We start from the raw sequence: 26,897 nt of genomic DNA, 5'->3' as shown, positions 1-26,897 counted from the left end.
AGACAGGGTTAGGGTCAGACGAAAATGGTCAGCTAGCAAACCCTTTCTTTTTGGAAAGGGCAAGTTCATGTTAGACTTGGTCGCATTCGTCTGTGGGTCCACCTAGGAGGCTGCACATTCACAGACTGACAGGCAAAACGTTTTTATTTGGTAGATTTTTTTAGCTTGTGCGCTGCATATTAAAAAAATGTTTTTCCCATATTTCATGTTCAGTCGTCTTGGGCGCTGTGCAAAAGTATTATAATGGCAGGATTACACTGGTTTTTCTGTCCGTGTGTGTGTGTGTATCTGTCCGCTGCTAATCTCATGTACTACTGGGCCTGTCAGCCTTGTAATTTTTTTGCACAGTTATGACTGTGTGATCAATGAACTCTCATGGTTTGGTGATTAAAAACCTTTGAAAAATCTGTTCCAATACTTTGAGTGGCTGTTGCAGCTAGAAAAGTGCTGTATAAAATGCATCCCATTTACCATTTATGCAATCGTGTACCTGCACACCTGCAGATAAATGCATGCAGTTACAAGTTACACGTACGCAGGCACACGTGCGCACACACACACACCATATTTACACGCATACACACCAAGCAGACTGTTCAGTAAGTTCAGTCAAGTAGACTATCATTTATCCTTCCAACACAGCATGTACTCACACCCATGCCCACCAGTATCCACAAACTCTCCAACACCAGCCTGCAAACTAACACACACTTCACTAGTGGGAGATGATCCAAACATCTCTGTTCTGAGCTAGCTACTATGCCCTGCAAGTTTGAAATTATTTCCTCTGAAATAGACACACTGTCACAAAGATGCTCAACCCACAAGAGGAAGAGACCAAGAGAGAGACAGGGAGCGAGAGAAAAAAAGGGAGAGAGAGAAAATGAACGAGAGAAAGCAAAAAAGCAGAAAGAAAAGCAAGAGAAACTCACAGAAGGAACAAAACGTGAGTGGAAGTATAATTTATTGTTTACTTATAAAGAGTTGGAAACAACTGACGGAGAGAAAGTGGAGCGACAGAAGAGAAGAGGTAGGGGAAGGTGAATAGGAGACAGGTCTCATACATGGTCTCTACAAGTCAGATTCCACTCAGATTGAAGGACAGCAGAATAATCATTTATCTATTCTGTCTCTTCTATTATTCCCTCTTTACAATGCTTGAGTTCTTGAATAACATTCAGTTATCATAAATTTTTTTAAAAAAAACAAAACAAAACAAAACGAGATATTCAATAAGCACTAATTTTATGGTTGCATCCATCGCTCAGTACCCTGGCAATTTATTTTCATTTTTTGCTGAAGCACAAAATTGCCTTGGAAAAAAAAAAGTGTTTTGAACTATTGATTTATTCTGTCTTTGCTTTTTGATATGCTTTGAATTATTCCACAGGCAGCGGCACAGTAATCACACTAAGTCCATATTCTGAGGCTGTAATGAGACATATTTTTATAACATATACTATTATCATTCATTCCTGAGTGATTCTCTTCAGAAGGCTGCACTGGTTTCTGGGTCTTTAGGTGTTGAATAATAGCATCTTCCCTTGAGCTGTGTTGTATGATTTAAAGCATATGCATGAAACCGTCTCATGCATATCAACATACTACTATGTTTGTCTTTAAAACAATTCTTTCATAAAACAGTTATTAATGACAAAATCACGGCTTGCTTAAATATATTTTGCTGGTTCAACACATGACAATAACAATGAAACACCCTTACAAAATCAAACTGATATTGTTCAAAAGTGCTGTGCCAAAAAACTGTCTTTACTATGCATAATCTAGCTGTATCTTGGCATTGTTTTCTTCATTATATTGGGCAGGAATGTGCCCTAACACCATGAACTGTAAAAGTGTTGCTTTTCATGCAAAAATAGTGGCTTATTTGCATTTCAAAATGCAACCCTCAAGAGTTAAAGCCCTAACTTCTGGTGCCATCTGTTTGTAACATTGGTGGCCCTACTGTGGGCATTGCTTGCATTGTAATTTATTTGATTAATGATAATTAACTGTAATGTGTTGTATATATTTTGAATGTTTGCCAATGCTGAGTAAATTTGAGTTCAGTCAACATAGTAGATGTCTTAATTATCTTGCCAGACAATGCCAATTAACAAATGTGCTCCATCTACTCCTGTTAAATGTGTATTATGGTTGAATATTTGTCATGCTGGGGGAACTTAATAGAACCATGAAGAACTGTGTTTGCTTAACTGTAACACAGATATTTGCTTAAAGGTCCTCATAATATGCAAATATTTACCAATGAATCCTTTTAATACCTTTAATCTGTTTTAATGTTATGTGGGATTTTTCCGGGGTCCCTTCCTAGGATATCCTGAACAACCTGGACCCTCTGGGAACTGGGGAGCTGGATGAGGATGACCTCATGCTGGAAATGGATCTGCCCGAGGATGGCTCACTGCACCATGGTCAGAGTGCACACACACTCACACACACACACACACACACACACACACACACACACACACACACACACACACACACACACACACACACACACACACACACACACACACACACACACACACACACACACACACACACACACACACACTTGTTTATCTATCCATATGGGGACCAAAAAAATTATTTTAGAGTCCAAATCCTATTTCCTCCTATTTCCCTAACCCCAAACCCTTAGAATAATTTAAAAAAAACAATTAAGACAATGTATGAAAAAATCAATTGTACAACATAGCAGCAAACAAAACTATGCAGAAAAGCCATGCGGGCTTCAGATTGCCTGCAAAAAAATAAATATACTATATATCTATATAGATAATGTACATTGTATAGAATTAAAGAAACAGAAAATAAGTATAAAAATTATAAGAATAAATTAACTACTATCTTCAGGGTATGTAAGAGAGAATATTATGTATAATAAGATGCTAGAGGAAAATAAATATGACATTAAGGGCACATGGAGGGTGATAAATGGCATCATTAGAAATGGATCAAGAAATTCAAGTAGTTACCTCCAGTACTTTGTTGATAATGATAGGAGCATAAATAATGTGAAGGCTGTGGTTAATGAATTTAATCATTTTTTTCAAGTGTGGGACCTAAACTGGCAAAAGAAATCAATGACCCAAAGACAGGAGGGGAAGATGTTGAGGACTATGTGGATAGAAACCTAAGCTCAATGTTTCTAAGAGCAGTAGAAGAAAATTAAACTACTGATATTGTAAATAAGTATAAGATTAAAACATTTACTGACTAAAATGAAATTAATATGACAATAGTTAAGAAGGTCACTGATGTTATTGTCAAACTGTTAACTTATATTTATAACATTCCTCCCTAACAAGTAAATGTCCAAGTGAAGTGAAAGTTGCCTAAATTATCCCGTTATTTAAAGCTGGGTTTAGACATAATTCTACCAATTACAGGCCATTGTCTTTACTTTCACAGTCCTCTAAGGTATTTGAAAAACTCTTCATTGACAGATTTGAAACAATTTCATTGATAAGCATGAATTGTTGACTAATAATCAGCATGGATTTAGGTCAAACAGGTAAACATCCTTGGCACTGATTGAGTTAATTGAAGAAACAATTAGTTATCTTGATAGAAAGAATTACACAGTTGGAATATGTATTGAGCATAAAACAGCATTTAATACTATTGATCATGATTTATTAATTCATAAAATGGAAAGGTATGGTATTAGGTGCATTGTGCTGAATTGTTAAAGAGTTATTAAGGAAGTAAGCAATGATTTGTAAAGATTGACAAGTATGAATGAGTAGATATTACATGTGGAGTCCCACAGGGGCAAGTATTGGGCCCAAAATTGTTTAGTTTGTATATTGATAATATATGTAAGGTATCAAAGATATTGAAATTTGTCTTATTTGCAGATGACACCAATATCTTTTGTTCTGGGGAGCATTTTCAGAAAGTTTTGGATGTAGTTAGAGCTGAGTTGACACAATCAAAGCTATGGTTTGATGTGAACAGTCATTGAATTTGAATAAAACTAAGCATGTGTTGTCTGGTGATCGCACAATAAATGCCCATGCACAGGCAATTGTTGACAATGTTAACATTGAAGGAATCTATGAAAATACGTTTTTTGTTGTGATATTAGACCACAAACCTTGTTGGAAACCACATAAAGAAATGTGGCTATTGCGGTTCTGAGTAAAATGAGGGACTTACTAGATCGTAAAACACTATACACTGTACTATTCACTCATTTTACTACATCTGAATTACTGGGTGGAAGTGTGGGGTAATACATACAAAAGCACTGTACAATCACTATTCATACTGCAAAAGAAAGTATTTAACAATTATGTGTCTATTTGGGAGACATTCATATCTGCTAAAGACACATTGTTTGTGTATATCAATATAATGTATTCATGTTCGGTTAAATCCCTAGTGTACATGCATAAATGTCTACTATATATATAACAATAAGAACAATCTTTTTGGAAATTAAATTGTAGAAAGTAAGATTAAGTTTTCACCTCACTCCCTCTTGGGATGTTGCTTTTTTTCCATTGAGAAGTCACAGTTCACATTTTTGTTTTATTTTATGGCTATTCAAGTCCATTCATTTATTCATTAACCCAAACCATAACCCTTAGCCTGTTTCTAATGCCTAACTTAATTACCTGAACGAAGCCCTAACCACAACGCCAATTATAACCGTGGCTGTAAAACTAACCCTTACCCCAGAAATAACCCTTGTCTTTATGAGCACCAAGAAAACGTTCCCCACAAAGCAGCTTGTTTCTGATTTTACTGTCCTTATGGGTTAGATTAATGAAAACACATACATGCACATAGGCATATTAAATGCTTGTTTAAATGCAGTTATCCTACACAGGATTCTTATATACAGCATAAGGACAAGCCATGGCTACAGCAAAACCTTAATTCTGATGCGTTGGAGGTTGTTTGTTGTCAAAGCCGCCTGGCACCCTCCCAGGATTCACCATCTTCATCCGAGTCTCCCTAATTGTCTCCCTTATCTTGGCCAATCCCCCTGCCCTAGTTTCTCTCCTCTGTTTGTGTGTGAATGTGGCTTCAAGATTGGAGGCAGGTGTGTGGCAGGCAGAGCAGAGGTCCACCAACTGCATCTCGTTGACAGCAATCAATCCTACTCCTTATATACCTAGCCTTGCCACAGCCATCTTGCCAGATTGTAATACCAGCTCAGTTCAGGTTACATTGGTAGCCTTTATGTTGAGACATTGCCTGTTACCTCGTCTAGACCTGGCTCTGTGTTTCCCCACAGTCCTGTCTGCTCTGCCCAGCCCCTGCCTCTGGTCATTAGTCTGTCTGTGTCGGGAGCCTTGCAGCCCTGGTAAACAGTTTGTATTTTCTGCATAAAAAAGACACCTCCAGCAAATCTAATTGATCAGGACTGGGACTTAACCCAGAAGCAAGGATGAAGAATTCAATTTCCACCCATTGTCTCCATTGACACAAAGATAATGGCTCAAATTTATTTTTGAGGCCCCTGCAAAAACCATTAAAATGTTTTGATGGGCACATTGTCATGTATTATGTGCAATTGCTTATTTAATATTTTACTGCTGATTACTAATTTAATTTTAACATTGCTAATACAGCTGGTTGCAAATGACATACAAAACAACTAAACTGAAACGGTATGCTGCCAGTCGCCTGGCTCTCTTCATACATGCATATAAACCGACCAGTTAAAACATTAAAATCATTGACAGGTGAGGTGAATCACACTGATTATCTTGTTACAATGGTGTCTGTCAAGGGTTTGGATGGCAGCAAGTGAACAGTCAGTTCTGGAAGTTGATGTATTTGAAGCAGGAAAAATAGGCAAACGTAAGGATCTGAGCAACTTTGACGAGGGCCAACTTGTGATGGCTAGACAACTGGGTCAGATCATGTCCAAAACAGCAGGCCTTGTGGGGTGTTCCCGGTATGCAGTGGTCAGTACTTACCAAAAGTGGTCCAAGGAAGGACAACTGGTGAACTGGCACCAGGGTCATGGGCACCCAAGGCTCATTGATGCGGGTGGGGAGTGAAGGCTAGCCAGTCTTGTCCGATCCCAGAGAAGAGCTACTGTAGCTCAAATTGCTGAAAACGTTAATGCTGGCTATGATAGAGAGGTGTCAGAACACAGTGCATCACAGCTTGCTGCGTAGCCACAGACCGGTCAGAGTGCTCATGATGACCCTTTCATGGCCACGGTATTCCCTTATAGCAGCAGCCTCTTTCAGCAGGATAATGCCTCCTGCCACACTGCAAAAATTGTTGAATAGTTTAAGGAATCTGACAAAGTGTTCGTATTGCCCTGGCCTCCAGACTATCCAGATCTCAGTCTGATCGAGCATCTGTGGGATGTGCTGGAAAAACAAGTCCGATACATGGAGGCCCCACCTCACAACTTAACTTAAAAGATCTGCTTCTAACGTCTTGGTGCCAGATACCAGAGGACACCTTCAGAGGTGTCTTTGAGTCCATGCTTCAACAGGTCAGAGCTGTTTTGGCAGCACAAGGTGGACCTACACAATATTAGGCAGGTGGTTTTCATGTTTTGGCTGATCAATGTATACACACCCTTGCACACACATGAACCCCTAGAGAGAAAGTCCAGAGTATTTATGGCCTACGGGAGTTATTATGGTAACGATAGTAGTAAAGGACACCTGATTCCTTTTCGTTTTGTCAGATAATGGCTTGATAGTCTCTTCATTCACGTCACTTTAAATTGCTGAGGCACACTGCTTCATCACTTGAATTTATAGCCTTTAATTTGTTCTCCTATTACACCATTGAGATGTAATTTGGGCATAATGTACCTCTGTTATCTTAATTGATAAATTGAATACTGTCCTTCTAGTGTTTAAAAGCTCATCAGGATACATCATCACAATATCTAATGTTACGATCAGTGTTCATTGAGCTATTGTGGATTCATTAGATGGTGTGTATGTGTGTGTGTGTGTGTGTGACAGAACAAGAGAGGGAGGAAAAGAGAATGGATGGAGAGAGAAGGGAAGGACACTGAGGAGGAAAGTGAAGTTTTCTTTGAGATGTTGAGCACAGCCTTCTCAAATCTTGCAGCTTGCTGAACAAATCTGCAGTGGTATGTGTTGCCAAGAATTGACATTCAAGGCGCCCTGTCTCTCCGTCAGACTCGCCGCGCAACAAGATGACACATCCTCCCACATAGGTACTCATGCACACAGACGTATACACGTGGACAATGGGACACACGGACGGCGCAGAGTCATTTGCAGAGCCATGACGTTATCTGTTAGTGCTGCATGTCTGTGTAAACAGTGGTGTCCTTGTTTTTCCTACTGAGGAAAGCAGTGGCGTGTGAATGAGAGAGAGAGAGAGAGAGAGAGAGAGAGAGAGAGAGAGAGAGAGCGAGAGAGAGAGAGAGAGAGAGAGAGAGAGAGAGAGAGAGAGAGAGAGAGAGAGAGAGAGAGAGAGAGAGAGAGAGAGAGGAGTGAGACTGGAATGTTCACTCCCAAAGAATGCGAATAGGGTTGGTGTCCCTCCCTACTCCTTTTTGGGAAGAGGCCATATTTATAGTTCTGTGTGTCATGGCTTTGAGTCACTGGTAGATAGAGAGAGAGAAAGAGAAACAAAGCGAGAGAGACAGAGAGTGAGAAGGAGACTGAAGCAGAATGAGAGAGAGACAGTGTGTGAGGCAGAACCAGTATTGATCACTGGTCACTCTCTGCAGGAGGACAGTGAATCTTGACTTTTGCACAGTTTCAGGCCCTCCCTCTCTCACTCTCACTCTCTCTCTCTTCCAGCCTCCCTCCTTCCTTCCGTCCTTCCTTCCCATGGAGACCCTGGCTCTGCATGCAAGCAGGCAGAATACAGGGGAAAGGTGGGAAGTTACAAAAAAATAAAAAGAAAGGAGAGAACGGTGTAAGGAGCCTCATGCCACACTGGTCCCGTGACAGGGCGAGAGGGGCCGTAGATTGTCCTCCCTCTTTCTGTTTCAGCTGGCGTCTTCCCAGCTTGGCCACAGTTCCAGGTACCTCAGTCACCCTCAGTCTCTCTCCAACACCAGCGCCACCACTGGAGTCCTCCCTCTCCGTCTCCAGTTCACAGGGAGTTCCCAGAAAAACAGGCTGTCAACAAAACCATCGCCAGGAAGGCAAAGAGTTGGGCTGTCTCTTTCTCGAGCTTTAACTGCTCACAACATGACTATGGGAAAAGTCAGTTTCTCTCTGTGACTTTTTCTGAGTTTATCTTAACTTTTTATTCCTGCAACCTTGTTTTTGGTTTTAATTTTCTTTTTGTTTGACTTTGAGAGGAGGTTTCGAGGAGAAGAAAGCATTTTTAAGGAGCGTTTGGAGAGCTCTTGGAATCTAGTGGTGTATTTTTTTCCTGTGCAATGTGGCGACCCACAGGGTAAGGTATTCGTTTTGCCGTCAACACCGAATACCTTGGACTGGCTTTTTGGCATCCTGCTACACTCTCTCTCCATTCTTTCTGTCTTTCTCTCTCTCGCTCTTCGCTTTCTCCATCCTCTACTATTAAAAGGAGAAAGACCATGACTGGCATATTGAAAGTCAAGGGTCCTTTTGATTTCCTGGGGGTCGTGCTCTGTTAGTTGTCAATTTTGTTGCGGTCATGGTTCATTTCACAGCTGTATGGCGTTGAGTATTGCCAAATACCGCTGTCCCTTTCTCCACCTTGAAAATTGAATAGCCTGTCGGTGTGTGTGTGTGTGTGTGTGTGTGTTTGACTGGGCGGGGGGGGGCGTTCAGAGAGAGATATGGTGAGATGAATCTAATCATGATTTTTGTGTACATAGTATGGAGAAAGGAAGAATAAATATTACATTTTATATGAAAATGTAAAGCAAAATAAAATATGCACAGCATTATTGATCACCACGCAGAATAGGAAACTGACCTAACGCCACAGCTGTACATTTTTTGTGTGTGTGTGTCAAAAGAGACAGTCACAGAGAGAAACACGTGGCATAGAGACACACAGGAGGTTGATTTGACAGGCTCCGTCACCCCAGATAGTAAAGCTCAGCCTCACATACAAAGTGTCTCCTACTCACATTTAAAAAAGATAAGATTCCAAAGAAATAATTGTCATTATGTGCAGCCATTATAGCTCAGGAGGTAACTATAGCTCTAAACATGGTGTTGTGTGTGTGTGTGTGTGTGTGTGTGTGTGTGTGTGTGTGTGTGTGTGTGTGTGTGTGTGTGTGTGTGTGTGTGTGTCTTGTGTTTTTGGCACAAACATCCATTTACATTCAGCTTCCAGAATACTCTCGTGTTTCCCCTTTTGTCGCTCCCTTACAACATCCCCTCATCCCCTCAACCCTCCACTGTCTTGTCTCTTTCGAATGGTGCCAGTGCAAACTCTCCTGACGGTACCCATGTTAACCTTTGCCGTGACCTCTCTCTGTATAGACTGTGACGGGATGGCCCACGCCGAACGCTCCGAGAAGGCTGGCCGGCAAGCCAACTGGCGGCGAAAGCAGCACCGCTTAAATGGGGGCCACTTCCACAATGACAACAGGTTAGTCAGCCCTCAGCGCAGTACACAGTGCTCAGTGTATTGGATATCTTTTCAGGTGTCATAAATAGAAGTGACCTGTAATGGCCTGGCGGCCTGTCCAGGATGTCTCCCCGCCTTCCGCCCAATGACTGCTGGGATAGGCTCCAGCATCCCCGTGACCCTGGGTAAGGATAAGCGGTTTGGAGAATGGATGGATGGATGGATAAATAGAATTGAGTGCTGTTACATTACGGTCAGGAATTTAATGTGTAAAGGGAAATGAAACAAAAGCAAAACACAGCAACAAAAATCTGTCTGAGAATCATGAGTGTTGTCTTTGCATTTATGGCAGTTTATGGCCTCCAGTGATATACTTATTGAAATTATGAAGACAAATGGCAACCACCGTAAAAACAATATAATGACCTTTTCAGGGTATTACAAGGAAGAGTATGCACTCCCTCAGTCTGAGAACTGAGCAGTTGAGAAATGTTTTTATGAGTTTTGAAGCTAAAAAGTAATGCTGAAGAGAACTGTAAAATATCCAAAAATTACCACCTAAATGTCAGTCAGTTTTTCTTATCATCAAGGAAGAGTGACATGTCAGTAGAGATTATGTGACAGAGCACCAGGGAGATCCCCCTCAAATTTCCCCAGTAAACAAATAAATAAGACTTGTCAGTCCTTATGAAGGACATAGTCCCCTGCAGGGGGTGATTATTTAATTACTTAAAACCGGCAACCAGTATGAATGCAACTGATTTACATTTATTCTTTTTTCTTTTTTTCTTTTCAAAAGTCCGCTGAAAATTTGCTCAATGATTTGATGGGAATATGGCTACTGTTCCTGGCAGTAGACTACTCACTAAGCCTACCTATGCTCAATTAAAAGTACAATAAATACGAGCTTCTGGGTGGCGTGGTGGTCTATTCCGTTGCCTGCCAACACAGGGATTGCCGGTTGAATCCCGGTGTTACCTGTGGCTTGGTCGGGCGTCCCTACAGACACAATTGGCCGTATCTGCGGGAGGGAAGTCGGATTTGAGTATGTGTCCTGGTCAATGCACTTGTGCCTCCTCTGGTCAGTTGGGGGTGCCTGTTAGGGGGGGAGGGGGAAGTATGGCCCCCTGGTGAAACTCTTCACTGTCAGGTGAAAAGAAGCGGCTGGCGACTCCACATGAATCGGAGGAGACGTGGTAGTCTGCAGCCCTCCCAGATCGGCAGAGGGGGTGGAGCAGAGTTTGGGACGGCTCGGAAGAGTGGGGTAATTGGCCGGATACAATTGGGAAGAAAGAGGGGGTAAAAAAAAAAAGTACAATAAATTAACATATAAGTGGAAATGAGCATCGGCAACCTATAATGTACAGATCTGTCTAAAAGGCCTTCTCACATGAAAGAAAGCACTCCTTTTTCCTCCGAGACCACCTCTTTAGTGCAGACCAGGGTGCAGGTATTCTCACTCGCTCAAACAAGCTGCAATGAGGAGTCGACCCATACGGAGTTCCACTCAGCTGAACCAAACACGGCAGGTATGAAATTGACCAAACACTCCCAAATGAAAGTATAACAGGTAACACTTCTCAATCTGATTGCTGAAGAGAGAACAAATTTAAAGTTTCACAGATGTTTCCTCGTAAAAGCAGAGTGACTGTGGCAATATAGACGCTCCGGCAGTTTTGCGGGAAGGTGTCAAGGCTATTTATGTTAATATTTTTTATTGATGTAATATTTTTTATTGTTTGAAACGGATATTTTTTGTTTTTATAACTTGTCTCTTGGTTTTAGAGAGCTCTGAAGGTGTATGTGTAGATAGATGGATGTTTTTAGAAGTGACATGCACCCGGGAATATGCTCTCCCCACCCCCAGCCATCCCACCCACCAAATCAGAGCCCAGTAGAGAAAAAAGCCGCAGAGGACCTGCAGGTTTGTTTTGTTTTCTGCAGCAACAACGTGAATCTTCTGCCTTGACAAGGGACTCTTGGATTATCTGCGCAGAAACCACATTGATGGTGAATCGGTGGCTTTTGACCCCTTTGCAGTGTAAATGTTTTGTTCACTGAAGACGACAGGTTGAGGTGCTCAATTGAAAAGGACACCCTTGTGAAGGAGCTTTATTGTATACCTTGTTTGATTTATTACACCAAAACAGTTTATCGAACGCCTTGGCAAATTTAACACCAAGTGTTCCCCTTTCAGGGCAGTCCGAAGATTTCCTGGGTGGAAATAATCGTCCTGCGTGTGCCCACACACAGGCGTGGGTCATAGTATCCCCAGGCTTCTCGCTCCACCTGCTTAAAAGTATATAACAATACAAAGACACACAGGTTAATCCTTCTGTTTCAGAATCAGAATCAACTTTATTGACTAAGTGTGCTTATGCATATGAGAAATTGTACACCAGCAGTTTCTAGTACTTGCATATATTACTCACAAAAAAAGAAAGAAACACAAAAGAAATAAATGGAATAATAAATAGAATACTGGAGGATAAGTATGTGCACAAAAGCTATGTCACAACTATACAGAGCGTTTTTATGGCTGAATAATGAATAACTTATGCTTATCTATAACATTATATACTGATATCAGAATCACATTTATTGACCATGTAAGTTGGCACATACATGGAAATTGACTCCGGTTTCGTGGCTCTCTCAGTGTACTTAACATAGAATAATAACACTGGAACACAAGTCTTCAGATAAATACAAAAGGATTGACTTATGCAGGTGAAAGAAGAGGTGATAAAGTGCAACGGTGCAGAGAATATATCAGAGATGCTGAAATAAATGTTAGCAGGTTACTTACATACATGCCTGAGGTAGATGGACATGACAGAGCATACCAGTATACATACAATGTACAGTACAGTACAGTATATACAAAATGGTTGGATTTATTTGGCAATGTTAGGCGTTCATTTGAATGACAGCCCGCGGAAAGAAACTGTTTTTATATCTGGTTGTTTTGGGGTACAGTGCTCTGTAGTGCCTACTAGAGGGGAGGAGTTGGAGCAGGTTGTGACCAGGGTGTGATGGGTATACAGTGATGTTGCCTGCCCATTTCCTGACCTTGGAGATGTATAAGTCCTGACTGGAGGGCAGGTTGGCACCAATGATTTTCCCTACAGACTTAACTGTCCGTTGTAGTCTGTCCCTGTCCTGTTTGGTGGCCGATCTAAACCAGACAGTGATGGATGTGCAGAGGACAGACTGGATTATTGCAGTGTAGAACTGAACCACCAGTTCCTGAGGCAGGTTGAATTTCTTGGGCTGGTGGAGAACGTACATCCTCTGCTGGGCCTTTTTGATGATTGTGTCTATGTTGGATGCCCACCTTAGGTCCTGGGAGATTGTGGAGCCCAGAAATCTGTAGGTTTTCACCACAGACACCATGCTATTGAGTATGGTGAGGGGGGGGCAGTGTTGGGGGGGCTCCTCCTGAAGTCCACTGTCATCTCGAGAGTTCAGCTCCAGGTTGTTATGGCCGCACCACAGGGCCAACTGAACAGCCTCCCGTCTGTATGCAGACTCGTCACCATCCCAGATAAGGCCAATGATGGTTGTGTTGCCCGCAAACTTCAGGAGTTTAACAGATGGGTCCCCAGAGGTGCAGTCATATGTGTAGAGGGGAGAGCCCACATTCCTGGGGGGCGCCAGTGTTGAATGTCTGGGTGCTGGATGTGATTTTCCCCAGCCTCACCAGCTGCCTCCTGTCTATCAGGAAGTTGTTTTTTTTTTACCCCCCCCCCCCAATTGTACTTGGCCAATTACCCTATTTTCTGAGCCGTCCCGGTCGCTGCTCCACCCCCTCTGCCGATCCGGGGTGGGCTGCAGATTACTACATGCCTCCTCTGATACATGTAGAGTCGCCAGCCACTTCTTTTCATCTGACAGTGAGGAGTTTCGCCAGGGGGACATAATGCGTGGGAGGATCATGTTATTTCCCCCAGTTACCCCTCCCCCCAAGCAAGCACCCAGACTGACCAGAGGAGGTGCTACTGCAGTGACCAGGAAACATACCCACATCCAGCTTCCCACCCGCAGACATGGCCAATTGTGTCTGTAGGGACGCCCGACCAAGCCGGAGGTAACATGGGGATTCTAACTGGCGATCCCCATGTTGGTAGGCAATGGAATAACGGAATAGACTGCCACGCCGCCCGGACGCCTTATTAGGAAGTTTTTAATCCACTGGCAGATGGGGGCTGGTATCACTAAGCTGGGTGAGTTTGGAGTGAAGGATATCTGGGACGATGGTGTTGAATGCTGAGCTGAAGTCCACAAACAGGACCCTTGCATGTGTCCCTGGGGAGTTGAGGTGTTGGAAGATGTAGTGCAATCCCATGTTGACTGCATCATCCACTGACCTGTTTGCTTGGTAGGCAAACTGCAGGGGGTCAAGCAGGGGGCCTGTGATTGCCTTCAGGTGGGCCAACACCAGTCTCTTGAAGGATTTCATGAGCACAGACGTTTTTTGGGCAACAGGCCTGTAGTCATTTAATCCTGTGATACGGGGTTTCTTGGGGACTTGGATGATAGTGGAGCTCTTGAAGCATGAGGGGACTTCACACAGCGCCAGTGATCTGTTGTAGATCAGTGTGAAAATGGGGGCCAGCTGATCAGCACAGACTTTCAGACAGGAGGGTGACACGCCATCTGGGCCCAGTGTCTTCCTGGTCTTCTGCCCCTGGAAGAGCTGGCACACATGGGGAGTGGTTAGGGAAGAGGGGCTGGCGGGGGATGCAGTTTGTTGTGTGTTGTGGCAGGAGAGGGTGAGGGGTGGGAAAGTTTGCTTATCAAACCTGCAGTAAAACCCATTTAGATCATCAGCCAGTTGATGGTTCCCTGCAGTGTGGGGGGATGGTCTCCTGTAGTTGGTAATGTCTTTCAAACCTCTCCAGACTGATGCTGGGCCTTTGGCAGAGAACCTGTTTTTTCTTCTTTTCAGAGTAGCACCTTTTTGCCACTCTGATCTCCTTTGTATGTGTATTTCTGGCTTGGTTGTACAGGGTCCTATCTCCACTCCTGTAGGCTTCCTCTTTGGCCTGACAAAGCTGCTTGACTTTAGTTGTGAGCCAGGGTTTATTGTTATTGAAGGTGCAGAAAGTTTTGGTGGGCACACACATGCCCTCACAAAAGCTGATGTGAGATGTCACAGTGTCAGTAGGTTCATCCAGGTCTGTAGATGCAGCCTCAAAATCACTCTAATCAGTGCAGTCATGGCAGGCCTGGAGCTCCAGTTTTGACTCATTGGTCCATTTCCTCGCAGTTTTAACCACAGGCTTCGCAGATTTTAGTTTCTGCCTGTAGGTTGGGATAAGATGAATCAGACAGTGATCAGAGAGGCCCAGGGCTGCACGGGGGGCAAAGCGATAGGCGTCCTTTAATACTGAGTAGCAATGATCCAGTGTGTTTTTGTCCCTGGTGGGACATTTAACATGCTGTCTGTATTTTGGCAGTTCGTGGCTGAGGTTTGCTCTGTTAAAATCTCCAAGGATAATGAGAAGGGAGTCTGGATATTTGTGCTGTATGTTTGTAATTTGATCAGCCAAGTGTTTTAACGCCTCTTTAACACAGGCCTGGGGTGGGATATGGACACCGACCAGAATAAATGATGAAAATTCCCGTGGTGAATAGAGTGGTTTTCAGTCAACGAACAAGGTCTCTGAGGGCTGCATAATTTCTTTAACACTGGCATCCGTACACCAACCTCCATTTATGTAGAAGCATATGCCTCCACCCCGTTTTTTCCCCCAATAGCTCCATATCGTGGTCCGCCCGGAGGAGTTGGAACTGCGGCAGATGATGTGTACTGTCCATGATATGCTCACTAAGCCAGGCTTAAAAAAAGTCCGAGTTTTTTCCATTTATGAATAGGAAATCATCCATCTTGTTGGCCAGAGAGCAGACATGCGCCAGGTGCATTGATGGGAGTATGGTTCTAAATCCCTGCTGTCACAGTTTAACGAGTGCTCCGGCTTGATTACCCCTTCAGTGTCTTCATCAGAGTCCCCACAGGGCTGCTGCACCGGTCAAGATCTCAGCAAGACTTTCGTTGAAGTGTTCCATTAAAGTCAGTAAAAAAGTCTGTTCAGTTTGTCCAGTGGACAGTTGGAGGCTTAAAAGTTTTCTCTTCGGGATGTGATCAGTGAGTGGGCGCTGGAAACTAAAATAAACAAAAACAGAAAAAGTACAAGAGAGTGCAGAACTGAGGCTACTGTCCACGGTGCCAGTTTATATTATAACCATATTGTAACTTTATAACTTATTATGCTTATATATTATATGCTAATATTATATTATACTAAAATATATACTATATGTTTTTTTTATTATATACTTATAATTATAACAATAATAATAAATTGTGTCCAGTATATAGCAGTTGTATGTGTATTTACAATTGTACATTTGTATTGCACATCTGATTTAAGAAGAGGTAGTGCACATCATAGATATGTAGGTGAGACATCTTGACCAGAGGGGGCTATTTACAAAGTGTTATATTTACATAGTAAGTGTTTATTCTTGCACCATGCTGTTAAGTGTTCATGAAAGAGATGAACTGTGGGAAAAAACTGTCTCTGTGTCTGGTGGTTTTGATGCCCATTGCTCTGTAACACTTGTCAGAGGGTAGGAGTTCAAATAGACTGCAAGTCCTGCAGGGTGGGTAGGGGAGTGCCAATTTTAAAAAAAAATTTTTTTTTTTAGCAAATTGGTAACAGAGTTACTGTTAGCTGGTCAGATGTACCCCAAAATTGGCATACCATCTACAGTAATATATTAAATACAGTAATATGTGAAAAATACTGTTTAAATTATATTCATCTCAGTTTAAAACAGTATTCATCCAAATGGTTTTTATTCTATACTTGGTAGACCTCATTTAGCTTTGAATTTGCCATCGTTTTCTGCTGTTTATCAATTATAATGAAAGCAGGGAGAAATCTCATATTTAGTTGGGTAACAAGATATTTGTGCAGTAAAGATAGGTGGGTGGGGAATTTGACATAACCTTAGGGTTAATCAGGTGGAGGTGTGCTTTTGTTGAGAAGACGGGCCTCTCGTGATTCTCTCCTGCCTCCAAACCAAATAAAACTTGCCTTTCCACAATTACAAATGGTACAAAGTAGATATTTATATAGAGGAGAAGGATCACAAACATCAGTCTACTTGCTAGGTAAACTGAAAAAATGAGCGAACCAGTTTTACTCTTATTTTATGATGAGAACATCTGCGATCGTGTCATTTTACCACCGGACTGCTATGTAGCAATGCTTACTGTTGCCATCTCACTGGACGATGACAATGTAGCTCAAACATAAACTGGCATTTTCCTGTCAACATTCAGATCTCATTCATGGGTCAAACCATGTTTTTGATATTTTTTTTAAATGGCTGTTACTTGAAGGTATCGCTGTTTTCTATCGATGCGCACCAATATAAATTATCAGCTGAATAATGGATGTTGTATGTGGTTATCAGTTTTCAGGATTTTCTGAGGATTAGTATCACATTACACTACAGCAATGACTTCATCGACTGCCCAGTTCTCTGGATGTGGCCCATTGAAACATCTTGACCACAAACGGAAAGATGTCATCTGGTGGCTTTGGATCACTTTCAGAGTCAGGGTCCACATGTGTCTCCATGGCTGTCTGTGGTCATAGATAATAATTCAGTTATTTATCTGTGGCCTTGGTCTATCCAATTTAACCCCGAGCTACAGCAACAGTATTTCAGGGAAGCTGAAGTCATGATGTAGTGTATGATAAAGAAATCACAGTCTTTTACACCGTAGTAGATACAAACAAGCACACAATCCAATTGTGAAGAAAGCCCCGGAAACTGAACAAAATCAAGACACTGACTGCATTGTTAAGACTTACATACAAACAGTTAATGTATGGAAGATCAGTAAATGCCTAAACAGAGAAGTTGAGAAACTAATGACAGTTTTTACAAGATTGGGGCAGGGATTGTTTTGCCACTTGAGTGCTGGCATATTTGGTTATTGATGAGCTGAGATGTCCACCAATTTGAAAATGTCTGGTCTCTATTAATGTTGTCAATATCTCCATTCCTGTAAGGATCTACAAGATTGAGAATGCAGATCAAGCAAATGCTCATTTTCTAAGTGGGATGATAGAGTGATACCTCTTGTTGTTCCCAGAGTAATCTGATTTGTGGAAGACCTCTGGGTGATAACATACCTAAGTAGGACAGGGGCCACTTGTTAATATTCCAACAAAGTCTTAGACTGTGAAATACCATTTTACCAAGTCGAAAGTAAAGATAATTAAATCACTTTCTGCATCACTTCATCTATTTGTCTGTATGTGTGTCTCTGTCAGGGCTCCAGTCTTCCAGCACTATGATGGTCTCGGGGGCTCCTTAAGGATCTCTCCCCACACCCTCACCTCTTTCGGGAGGCAGGATGGTCTCGTGGGGGACCTGGATGAGCTCACACTCAAACACCTGGCTCAGGGACTGTAGCTCTCTGAAGAACCAGCTGCATAGGCTCAAGACGTTGCTGCAGGTCAGAAACACATGTATACACACAACGTAGATCGAGCAGAAATACATGTCTCCATGTATTTCTCCTTGTATTTTCAGTGCCCAGTATGCATGGACCGACACCCACACATGGTCACAAACATTCATGCACATACCAACTTTTAGCACAAACGTTCACATGCTCAGGTGTGGTGTGCACATGCACACACACACACACACACACACACACACACACACACACACACACACACACACACACACACTTACAAGCACACATGCACACAGCGTGCTCATGACAAACTGATTCTCCTTTTGTCATCCCTCTGATCCAGTCACTTAACCCCTTGAATCTGTTTTACATACAAATCATATGCAAAACACACCACATCTGCCCAAGCTTTGGGCCTTTAGTAAACAAACTAAACATGTCTGATCAGGTTTGCTGCTGGGTGCAACAACTGCTGCTGTGGCGTTGTTACAAGCTATCTGGATTTATTGTAATTTGCCCCATCAGAGAGATCCTGCTCTGGCTACCTGTTGTAATCTGTTCTCCAAAGACAGCAGTGACGTACCTGGTATCCAGCTGTTTTTTCAAGCATGAACCTTTATCCAAAAAAAAAAAAATCTGACAAACTGAACTGACAAAAGTAGAACAAGAACACGTAACTGATCAAATCGAGGAATAACAGACTTAATATATATTAAGAAAAAAAAAGATCTCCCTTTATTTGAAGGGGTGCGCAAGACTGACATGACACCTGTCATGAACATGAAGGAATCTTTATGAATGCTTGACTGTTGTCATTAAGCGTCATTCGTATGTTTGAGACGTCTTTGTTGTGGCAACCCGAGTGGGGCCGAGCCGCTTGATTTGATATATTTCGCGTGTCTGTAGCTCAAAAACAGACATCTCAAACAATGGCAGCTTTGCATTAAAAATTACATAATTGACCACATGACACTTAATGACAACAGTCATAAACATTCATAAAACTATGTTCATGACAGGTGTCATATCATGGTTATCATGGTGTCATGTCAGTCTTATGCACACCCCTTCAAATCAAGTGTTCCTCGCGGGCTGCAGTCACACTCATCATCTCGATATAACTTTTAGGATCTGGCTCTGAAAATTGGATTTTGCGAGACTGTTTTTCCATTTGTCTCCAACTGAAAATGCTTGCATCTGCTGTGGCTTTATTTAAATGTACACATCTGCATTATTTTTTCCCACTCGCCTTCTCCATCCCCTCACATTACTTGTTTATGCATAGTGGCTGCATTGCATGCAGATTGTGTATAATTTTGATCACAAATATCAAAACTCAGAGGAGCTTGGTTTAGGTTTTTGTTTTTATTTTTCAGTAATGGTAAATGAACTAGCAAATAAACATTTAATTATTTATTTTGAGGAAAGGACTTATTTTTGGGGGTGGCGCAGTGGTTAGCACAGTCGCCTCACAGCAAGAAGGTCCTGGTTTGAGCCCTGGGGTAGTCCAGCCTTGGGGGTCATCCCAGGTGATCCTCTGTGTTTAGTTTGCATGTTCTCCCCGTGTCTGCGTGGGTTTCCTCTGGGTGCTCCAGTTCCTCCCACAGTCCAAAGACACATAGGGCAGGTGAATCGGCCGTACTAAATTGTCCCTAGGTGTGAATGTGTGTGTGTGTGTGTGTGTGTGTGTGTGTGTGTGTGTGTGTGTGTGTGTGCTGGCCCTGTGATGGACTGGCGGCCTGTACAGGGTGTCTCCCCGCTGCCACCCAGTGACTGCTGGGCTAAGCTCCAGTATCCCCGTGACCCTGAGTAGGATAAGCGGTTTGGATATGGAAAAATTGACTTATTTTTTGGGTTATTGTAGCTTGGAAGGGTACAGACCAAGGAGAGGGGGGGGGGGGGGGGGGGGGGGGGGGGGGTGAGGGAGAGAGGAGAGGAGAGAGAGAGAGAGAGAGAGAGAGAGAGAGAGAGAGAGAGAGAGAGAGAGAGAGAGAGAGGAGAGAGAGAGAGAGAGAGAGATGAGAGAGAGAGAGAGAGAGAGAGAGAGAGAGAGAGAGAGAGAGAGAGAGAGAGAGAGAGAGAGAGAGAGAGAGAGAGAGAGAGAGAGAGAGAGAGAGAGAGAGAGAGAGAGAGAGAGAGAGAGAGAGAGAGAGAGAGAGAGAGAGAGAGCATAGAGAAATAGAGAGCATAAGAGAAATAGAGAGATGGATAGGCACAGAGAGATGGTGAAAAAGATGACAGGGAAGCCTTTACCTGTGGTTTAAATCCACTGTACCAGGACCATGTCTTTTCTCTGTAAGTTACCTAGGGCTTGAACTCTGGGCTCCCTTGTGTGTTAGTGCACATGAGCACGTGCGCACACACGTGTGTGTGGGTGTGAGATGTTAATCGCTTAATAGTTCAGTCTTTCTCAGAGGGAGAAGTCTGCTCAGAAAGAAAGATGGACAATATGGAGAGTAAAACAAGATAAGATGTCAGGAGGAAGAAGAAATGTGCACATTCATATTCAAACTCTATCTCCAACTATAAACACAGAAACACAAAAAGTCACATGCAAACACACAAAGCATAACACTGTATGCACTCTGAGCTAAATTATCTTGAATGTCTTGAACTAATTAAGGCCATTAAGCATAAAAAGCTGTTAATTACATAGATTTCATGTCAGTTATTAGTTATTTGTTCATTCATTTATTTGTTTGTTTGGGTTTTTTTTCAGTTTCTGAATATGGGAAAATCATGCTAACATATATTCAGATAATATCTCAAAACTGTGAACAAGTTCCTGCCCTCTTTGTTTTGTTTTATCAGACAGCTTAATAGCCTCAGTGGTGCATGTGAAAGATAAGTCACATCTTACAAACAGTGACTCCTGCTCGAACCTTGCCGAACATTGTGTTGCTTTTGACGCTTGCTCAGGGTTGTGTTCACTGATCCCGTTTCACAGTGTGTTTGTGTGTGTGTTTGTGTGTGTGTGTGCGTGCGTGCGTGCGTGCGTGCATGTCTGTATGTGCACATTTCCAGCTTGAAGATGCAGACTCTCCGGCAGACATTCCTGAAAAGAGTGAGGACAATACAACTGCATTACAAGTAAGAAACCTGACTGCAGTTTCCCACTACTATATGGTTTGCCATATGTTTTAGCATCCTTCTCCGACCCTCTGCTAAGCTCGGGGACACTGTTGTACACAGCAGATCCATCAGATTGTGAAAAGACTGGACATCACTCACTCAACCAGGCCACAGATCATGTCCCTTATGAGGCAGGGGCCAGGTTTTAGCAGTTTCCTTAAGTTCAACATGTTGGGAGGAGCAATGGAGTTGGGTTTTTTTTCGGGGGGGGGGTTTTGTGCTTCACAGTGGATGTGTGACATAGTCCTTATTAAGTTATTTTATGATCAGGGCTAATGGTGTTCACCATTATTTTCACATACCAACAATTTAATTCAATTTAATTAAATTGATATAATAATAAAAATGATTAATTACGTTTATATTATATAGCGCTTTTCTAGACACCCAAAGCGCTCCACATGAAGGGGTAACTCACGTACTTCAACCACCACCAATGCGTTGCACCCACTTGGGTGATGCTTGTTTTCATTTACATAGCCAAGAGCTTAATCACACTTGAGTATCAGTGATAAACCACTATTACTGCATTAGAGGGAGTAGTTTGTCTGCCTTATTGTACATTGCACTCTGTAATTGTTATGATGTACCACTGTTCAGTTACGTGGCTGAACAGTGATAACAACTCTTTTCTATTGAATTTGATTACTGATGGTAGTCATTAACACATTAAGCATGTTGTCCCGCCTTTTTTTTCCCCCTCAGATTCATTTATCCCCCACGCCACACTCCATTTGCGCTGGAGCAATAATATGAACTCTCAGTTTGTAGTTACACAATAGTGATCTTGATGGCAGGGAGTGGATAACACTGTCATCGCTCTTATGCCTTATGCACCCGGGAAATTATAACCCCTCTACAAGAATGCATAAACATTTGTCGAGGCCCAAGTCGAAAATGATTGAAATAGTCACGATGTTCAAAACTGTATCATTAGGCAAGAGAAATAAAGTCTTGACCCTTCACTCACTTCAAGAATATTTGTGTAGGTTTTTCCCTTATGGCCACCCTGCACACCAATCTTGATTATCAGTTGTGATGGCCAGTGGGTCGTACAGTGTGCCCCAAGCCTTAATTAGACCAATGACCTTTTTTTTTTTTACCTCTGTGTGTTTGTGGTGTGTGTGTGTGCTTTCCAGTTGGAGGAACTGATGAAGGAGGTGCAAACGCTCCGAGAGGAGTTGAGGAGTCGAGACAAGACCATCGCTCAGCTCACACTTCAGTGTCAACAGTTACAACAGCAGCAACATCGACAGGAGCAAACAGTGAGTCGATCTATGTAGAACTGAGTGAGGCCAGGCAGATGTAAGTAGGGGCTTGAGGATTTTAAGGAGTCATTATATCAGAATGTGTCTTCTACAGAGAGAAAATCTTTCACAGCACAAAATCTCTTAGGAATCACACCAAAGGTAAAGTCGGATGATTATTATCTATCTTTGGCAGATTTCCATCCGTTGTCTGTGCCAAAATGACAGTTCTAGGCCCAAACTTTTCTCTCACCTCCCCCAAAATAGTGGAATGAACTCCCGGTCTCTGTCAGAGCTACTGACTTGATTACTTCCTTCACGAAAGGCCTAAACACTTTCCTCCTCCAGGATTAATGTAATCTTTAAATGGTCTCTGGTGGCAGTTGGCAGTGAATATGAATTGGTGCTGGCTGATATTATTTCACCCTTATTTACTTAAACACCATTACAATTGGCATTTCCTATTGAGCTCTTTTCTACTTGCACTTACCATTTCCATGCTGTCATGACATAATTGGCTTGTCTTCACTGTTTTGTGGCAATATTAATCTACTTTGTTCTTGGGTTCACCTAATCCCCACCTCTTGGTACGCTGAGGCACACCCTCATCTTGACATGCATGGCTATAATATGTTTACAATGTACCACTCATTAATGACAAGTCGGTAACACTCGAATTTATCTGCTAATCGCTGACTCTCTTGTAGGTTGCTTTGGATAAAACCCATCTGCCAAAGTGTGAATATAATGCAATGTGATACTGGTGCCATGCATGAGTTAGGTGCTGTAATATCTGTCAGTTTAATGGCCCTACTCATATCCATGTTGGTGGTCCTCATCGCTGGCAAAACTACTAAGTAGTCTGAGGCATATCTATGACAGTGTTGCTTCAATCAGTGCAGGTTTGTCACTGATTCCATACAACAGGAATTAGACACGTACCAGACACAAGTGTTCCAAAAAATTGAAAAGGGGATACATGGTTATCCCATGGGTGCCTATTGCTCCTCTCTCTTTCCACCAAACATACAGCTCTTTTGCTGCTGGGTTATTTATTCCTTAGAGACTGCTTTCCCTCACAGGTCGAAGGTGGTTAAGCATCTCTAGATATACCTGCTGCCTCCTGCGTTCTTGTTGTTACACTGATCCCAAAGTAATAAGATAATAATGTGAAAAAGGACGAGTGAAAATATATTCCCATGGAGGAACACCTACATACATCCATGTGATTTGTAAGCTTACTGAGGAGCCTAGAAAGGAGTATGGGTTACGGGTGATATGTTGTCGAAGTTTCTTCGAAAAACACATGCATAGTATAATTTACAGAGGAGTAATAATAATTACTTTATTTATATAGCACTTTTCTAAAACAATTTTACAAAGTGCTTTACAAAGAAATGAAACCAGACAAGGCAAAAATAAGAACAAGACCAAATTAGTAAGAATAAAAATGAAAATGGTATAAATAAATGAAAACAAATATCAAACATTTGTAAAAGCTTTCACAAAAAGAAAAGTTTTAAGACGAGATTTAAAAGAAGCTAGAGACTTGGTCTGCTCCATAGTATGGGGGCTCTAACAGCAAAAGCCCGATCACCCTTTGTGACCAACCAAAACCTGGGAATAACCAGCAGGGCTCCATCATCAGATCTTAATGGTCGAGAGGGTGTATACCAGGTCAATAAATCAGAAATGTATGTAGGAGCAAGACCGTGTAAGGTCTTAAAAGGGAGCAATAACATTTTAAAATCAATTCGAAATACAACAGGGAGCCAGTGTAGGGAGGCAAGCACAGGAGTGATTATGGTCATGCCTCTTTGTCCTGGTAATGACCCGAGCAGTGGCATTTTCTACCAACTCTATCAACGTTTTGTCCCTCCTCCCGGTGGATGGAGCCCTTGCTGATACCAGAATAACGTGCATTACAATAGTCAAGCGGAGAATAGATAAAAGCATGTGCAACTTTTTGCAGATCGACAAATGATCAAAATTATCTAATTTTGGAGCTATCAAGGATCACATCCTTGAAAGGGAGGAACGCTGGTAACTATAGTTAATGGTCACCCATTGACTAGAGTTACCAGCGTCCACACACTATTTGCATATGAAACTGATCGTTGGTTTCGGTCATTATGCAGCTGTACTGTGGGGTAAGGGTGGGGATGCCTGCAGTCAGTTTAGACTGAAGAGGTCACTTAGATGAGTGATGAAACATATCTGTCAATAAACGTTGTATCCAGATCAACTGATTCAACCTTCTTTGATTTTCTTATCTGTATTATTGAGCATGCATAAAAAAGCACTTATTAAGGTTTAAAGTGATGTTCTTCTAAGAAAAAACTGGCAAAAACTGTATTAATGCTGCTTGATCTTAATGCTGCTTTTGAAATTGGTGACCATGTACTATTTCTAGACAGACTGGAGAACTGGGTCGGGCTTTCCGGAACTGTCCTAAATTTACAAGATAGGGATTACTTCATATCTGATTGTAAGAAAATGACTTGCGGGGTTCCCCCGATGATCAAGCCTCAGGTCAGTAATATCAAACCTATACATGCTCCCCTTAGGTCAAGTTCTGCGACTGAACAAAGTTTCTTACCACAGCTATGCAGATGATATACATAGCACTCTCTCTGAGGGATTATGGGCCCTTTGATTCACCATGTTGGTGCTCAGAACAAATTAGTGATTGGATGTTTCAGAATTGTCTGCAGCTGAGCAAAGATAAAACTGAGACCATTGTCTTTGGCCCAAGAAAAGATAGGCTGAAAGTTATTTCCCACCTTGAATCCCTGTCAGTCAAAACTAAAAGCCAAGCCAGAAATCTGGGTGTAATTATGGACTGGGAACTACATTTTGATAGCCATATGAAGGAAGTAACAAAGATGGCTTATTACCGTCTATTTTTTTTTTGTGGGAAAATGTTCCCCCTTTTTCTCCCCACTCATACATTGCCAATTACCCCACTCTTCCGAGCCGTCCCGGCCACTGCTCCACCCCCTCTTCTGATCCGGGGGGGGGGGGCTGCAGATTACCACATGCCTCCTCTGATACATGTGGAAACTCCAGCTGCTTCTTTTCACCTGACAGTGAGGAGTTTCACCAGGGGGATGTAGCGCGTGGGAGGATCACACTATTCCCCCCAATTCCCCCTCCTCCCTGAACAGGCGCCCCGATCAACCAGAGGAGGCACTAGTGCAGCAACCAGGACACATACCCAAATCCAGCTTCCCACCCGCTGACATGGCCGATTGTGTCTGTAGGGACGCCCGACCAATTACCATCTTAAAACACAGCAAGAATAAGAGAATGCATGTCTAAACAAGATTTGGGAAAACTTAGCCATGCCTTTATTTCCAGTAGATTAGACTATTGTGGTCTTTTTTTCTGGTCTCCCCCCAAAAAAGCTATCAAATAGCTGCAACTGATATAGAACATTGCTGCTAGAGTTCTGACGAGGACTAAGAAGTCTGAGCATATAACTCTGGTTCTCAGAGCCCTTCACTTTGTTCCAGTGTATAATTGATTCTGTCGACTGCTTCCTAGTTTGTAGTTTGTAAATCTTTCAATGGTTCAGGGACAAAATACATCACTGACCCATTTCCAGAATATGAACCTTGCAGACCTCTTAGGTCATTCATCTGAGGCTGCTGTGCTGGTAGTTGCCAGGGTAAGAACCAAACATGGCGAGGCAGCATTCAGTCATTTAGCAGCTCACAACTGGAAAAAACTACATGAGGAGAAGAATAGATTTGTCCCAAGTGTGGACTCATTTAAATTCAGGTTATAAATATTAATGTTCGCCATAGCATTTCACTAAATAATTAATTTAACTCTGTTTCATTATTACATTTATATCATTTTTCATACTAAATTTTTATGTTGATCCTTTGATTGCTTTCTTTAATTCTTTATCTTATTCTTTTGATATAATTCTTGTTACTTGATCTTTCTTATCTGGTTCTGTATCGCTGTTATTTTCATGTCTTTCTGTAAAGCACTGTGAATTGTCTTTGTATATCAACTGACATGCCTTGCCGTGGTTCGATGGGACCTAACTGCAAATGCAAATTAGCTGCCGGCTAACTGGTGCAATTGTAAAATTGTGCGTTGTCCCCCTGTCAACAGAGGATTGAGGGGAAAGTAGGCTAAAGGCAAGCTTTCGAGTTGTTCTGTTTTCCAAACTCTGTGCTGTGTGAGGATGACTCAGTCAGCTGCAGTTGAGCTGTTGCAGGTTATAGCGTAGGATTTTGTTGGAACTCTTAGGAAATACATTGCTGTAGGTAGTCTTGGAAATAGAGCGATGTGATGAGAGGAAATGAATTGGTACTGAGAAAGGGAAAGAGAGAAAGAGGAGAAAATTGGCAGGGTAGAAAATAATAGAATAACCAGAGATTGATAGAGAGGGACATGGCAGCTGTGTGTGTGTGTGTGTGTGTGTGTGTGTGTGTGTGTGTGTGTGTGTGTGTGTGTGTGTGTGTGTGTGTGTGTGTGTG

At 42.2% G+C, this 26,897-nt stretch overlaps 1 protein-coding gene across 1 annotated transcript in view; it reads left to right on the top strand.

Moving 5' to 3' along the window:
- The window catches only part of ccser2a (coiled-coil serine-rich protein 2a), a 96,322-nt gene that overhangs the window by 46,061 nt on the left and 23,364 nt on the right, over positions 1-26,897 (top strand). Inside the window, 6 exon segments of the mRNA XM_056292118.1 lie at positions 2,336-2,435; positions 9,426-9,534; positions 17,871-18,003; positions 18,005-18,055; positions 21,047-21,112; positions 22,294-22,419. Of these exon segments, the coding sequence (XP_056148093.1) occupies positions 2,336-2,435; positions 9,426-9,534; positions 17,871-18,003; positions 18,005-18,055; positions 21,047-21,112; positions 22,294-22,419 (585 nt within the window).

This window comes from Lampris incognitus, chromosome 13 (genome assembly GCF_029633865.1).
Source record: "Lampris incognitus isolate fLamInc1 chromosome 13, fLamInc1.hap2, whole genome shotgun sequence".
NCBI classification, from domain to species: domain Eukaryota; kingdom Metazoa; phylum Chordata; class Actinopteri; order Lampriformes; family Lampridae; genus Lampris; species Lampris incognitus.
The sequence above is the reverse complement of the archived record's forward strand: the minus strand, read 5'-3'. Positions and strand labels throughout refer to the sequence as shown.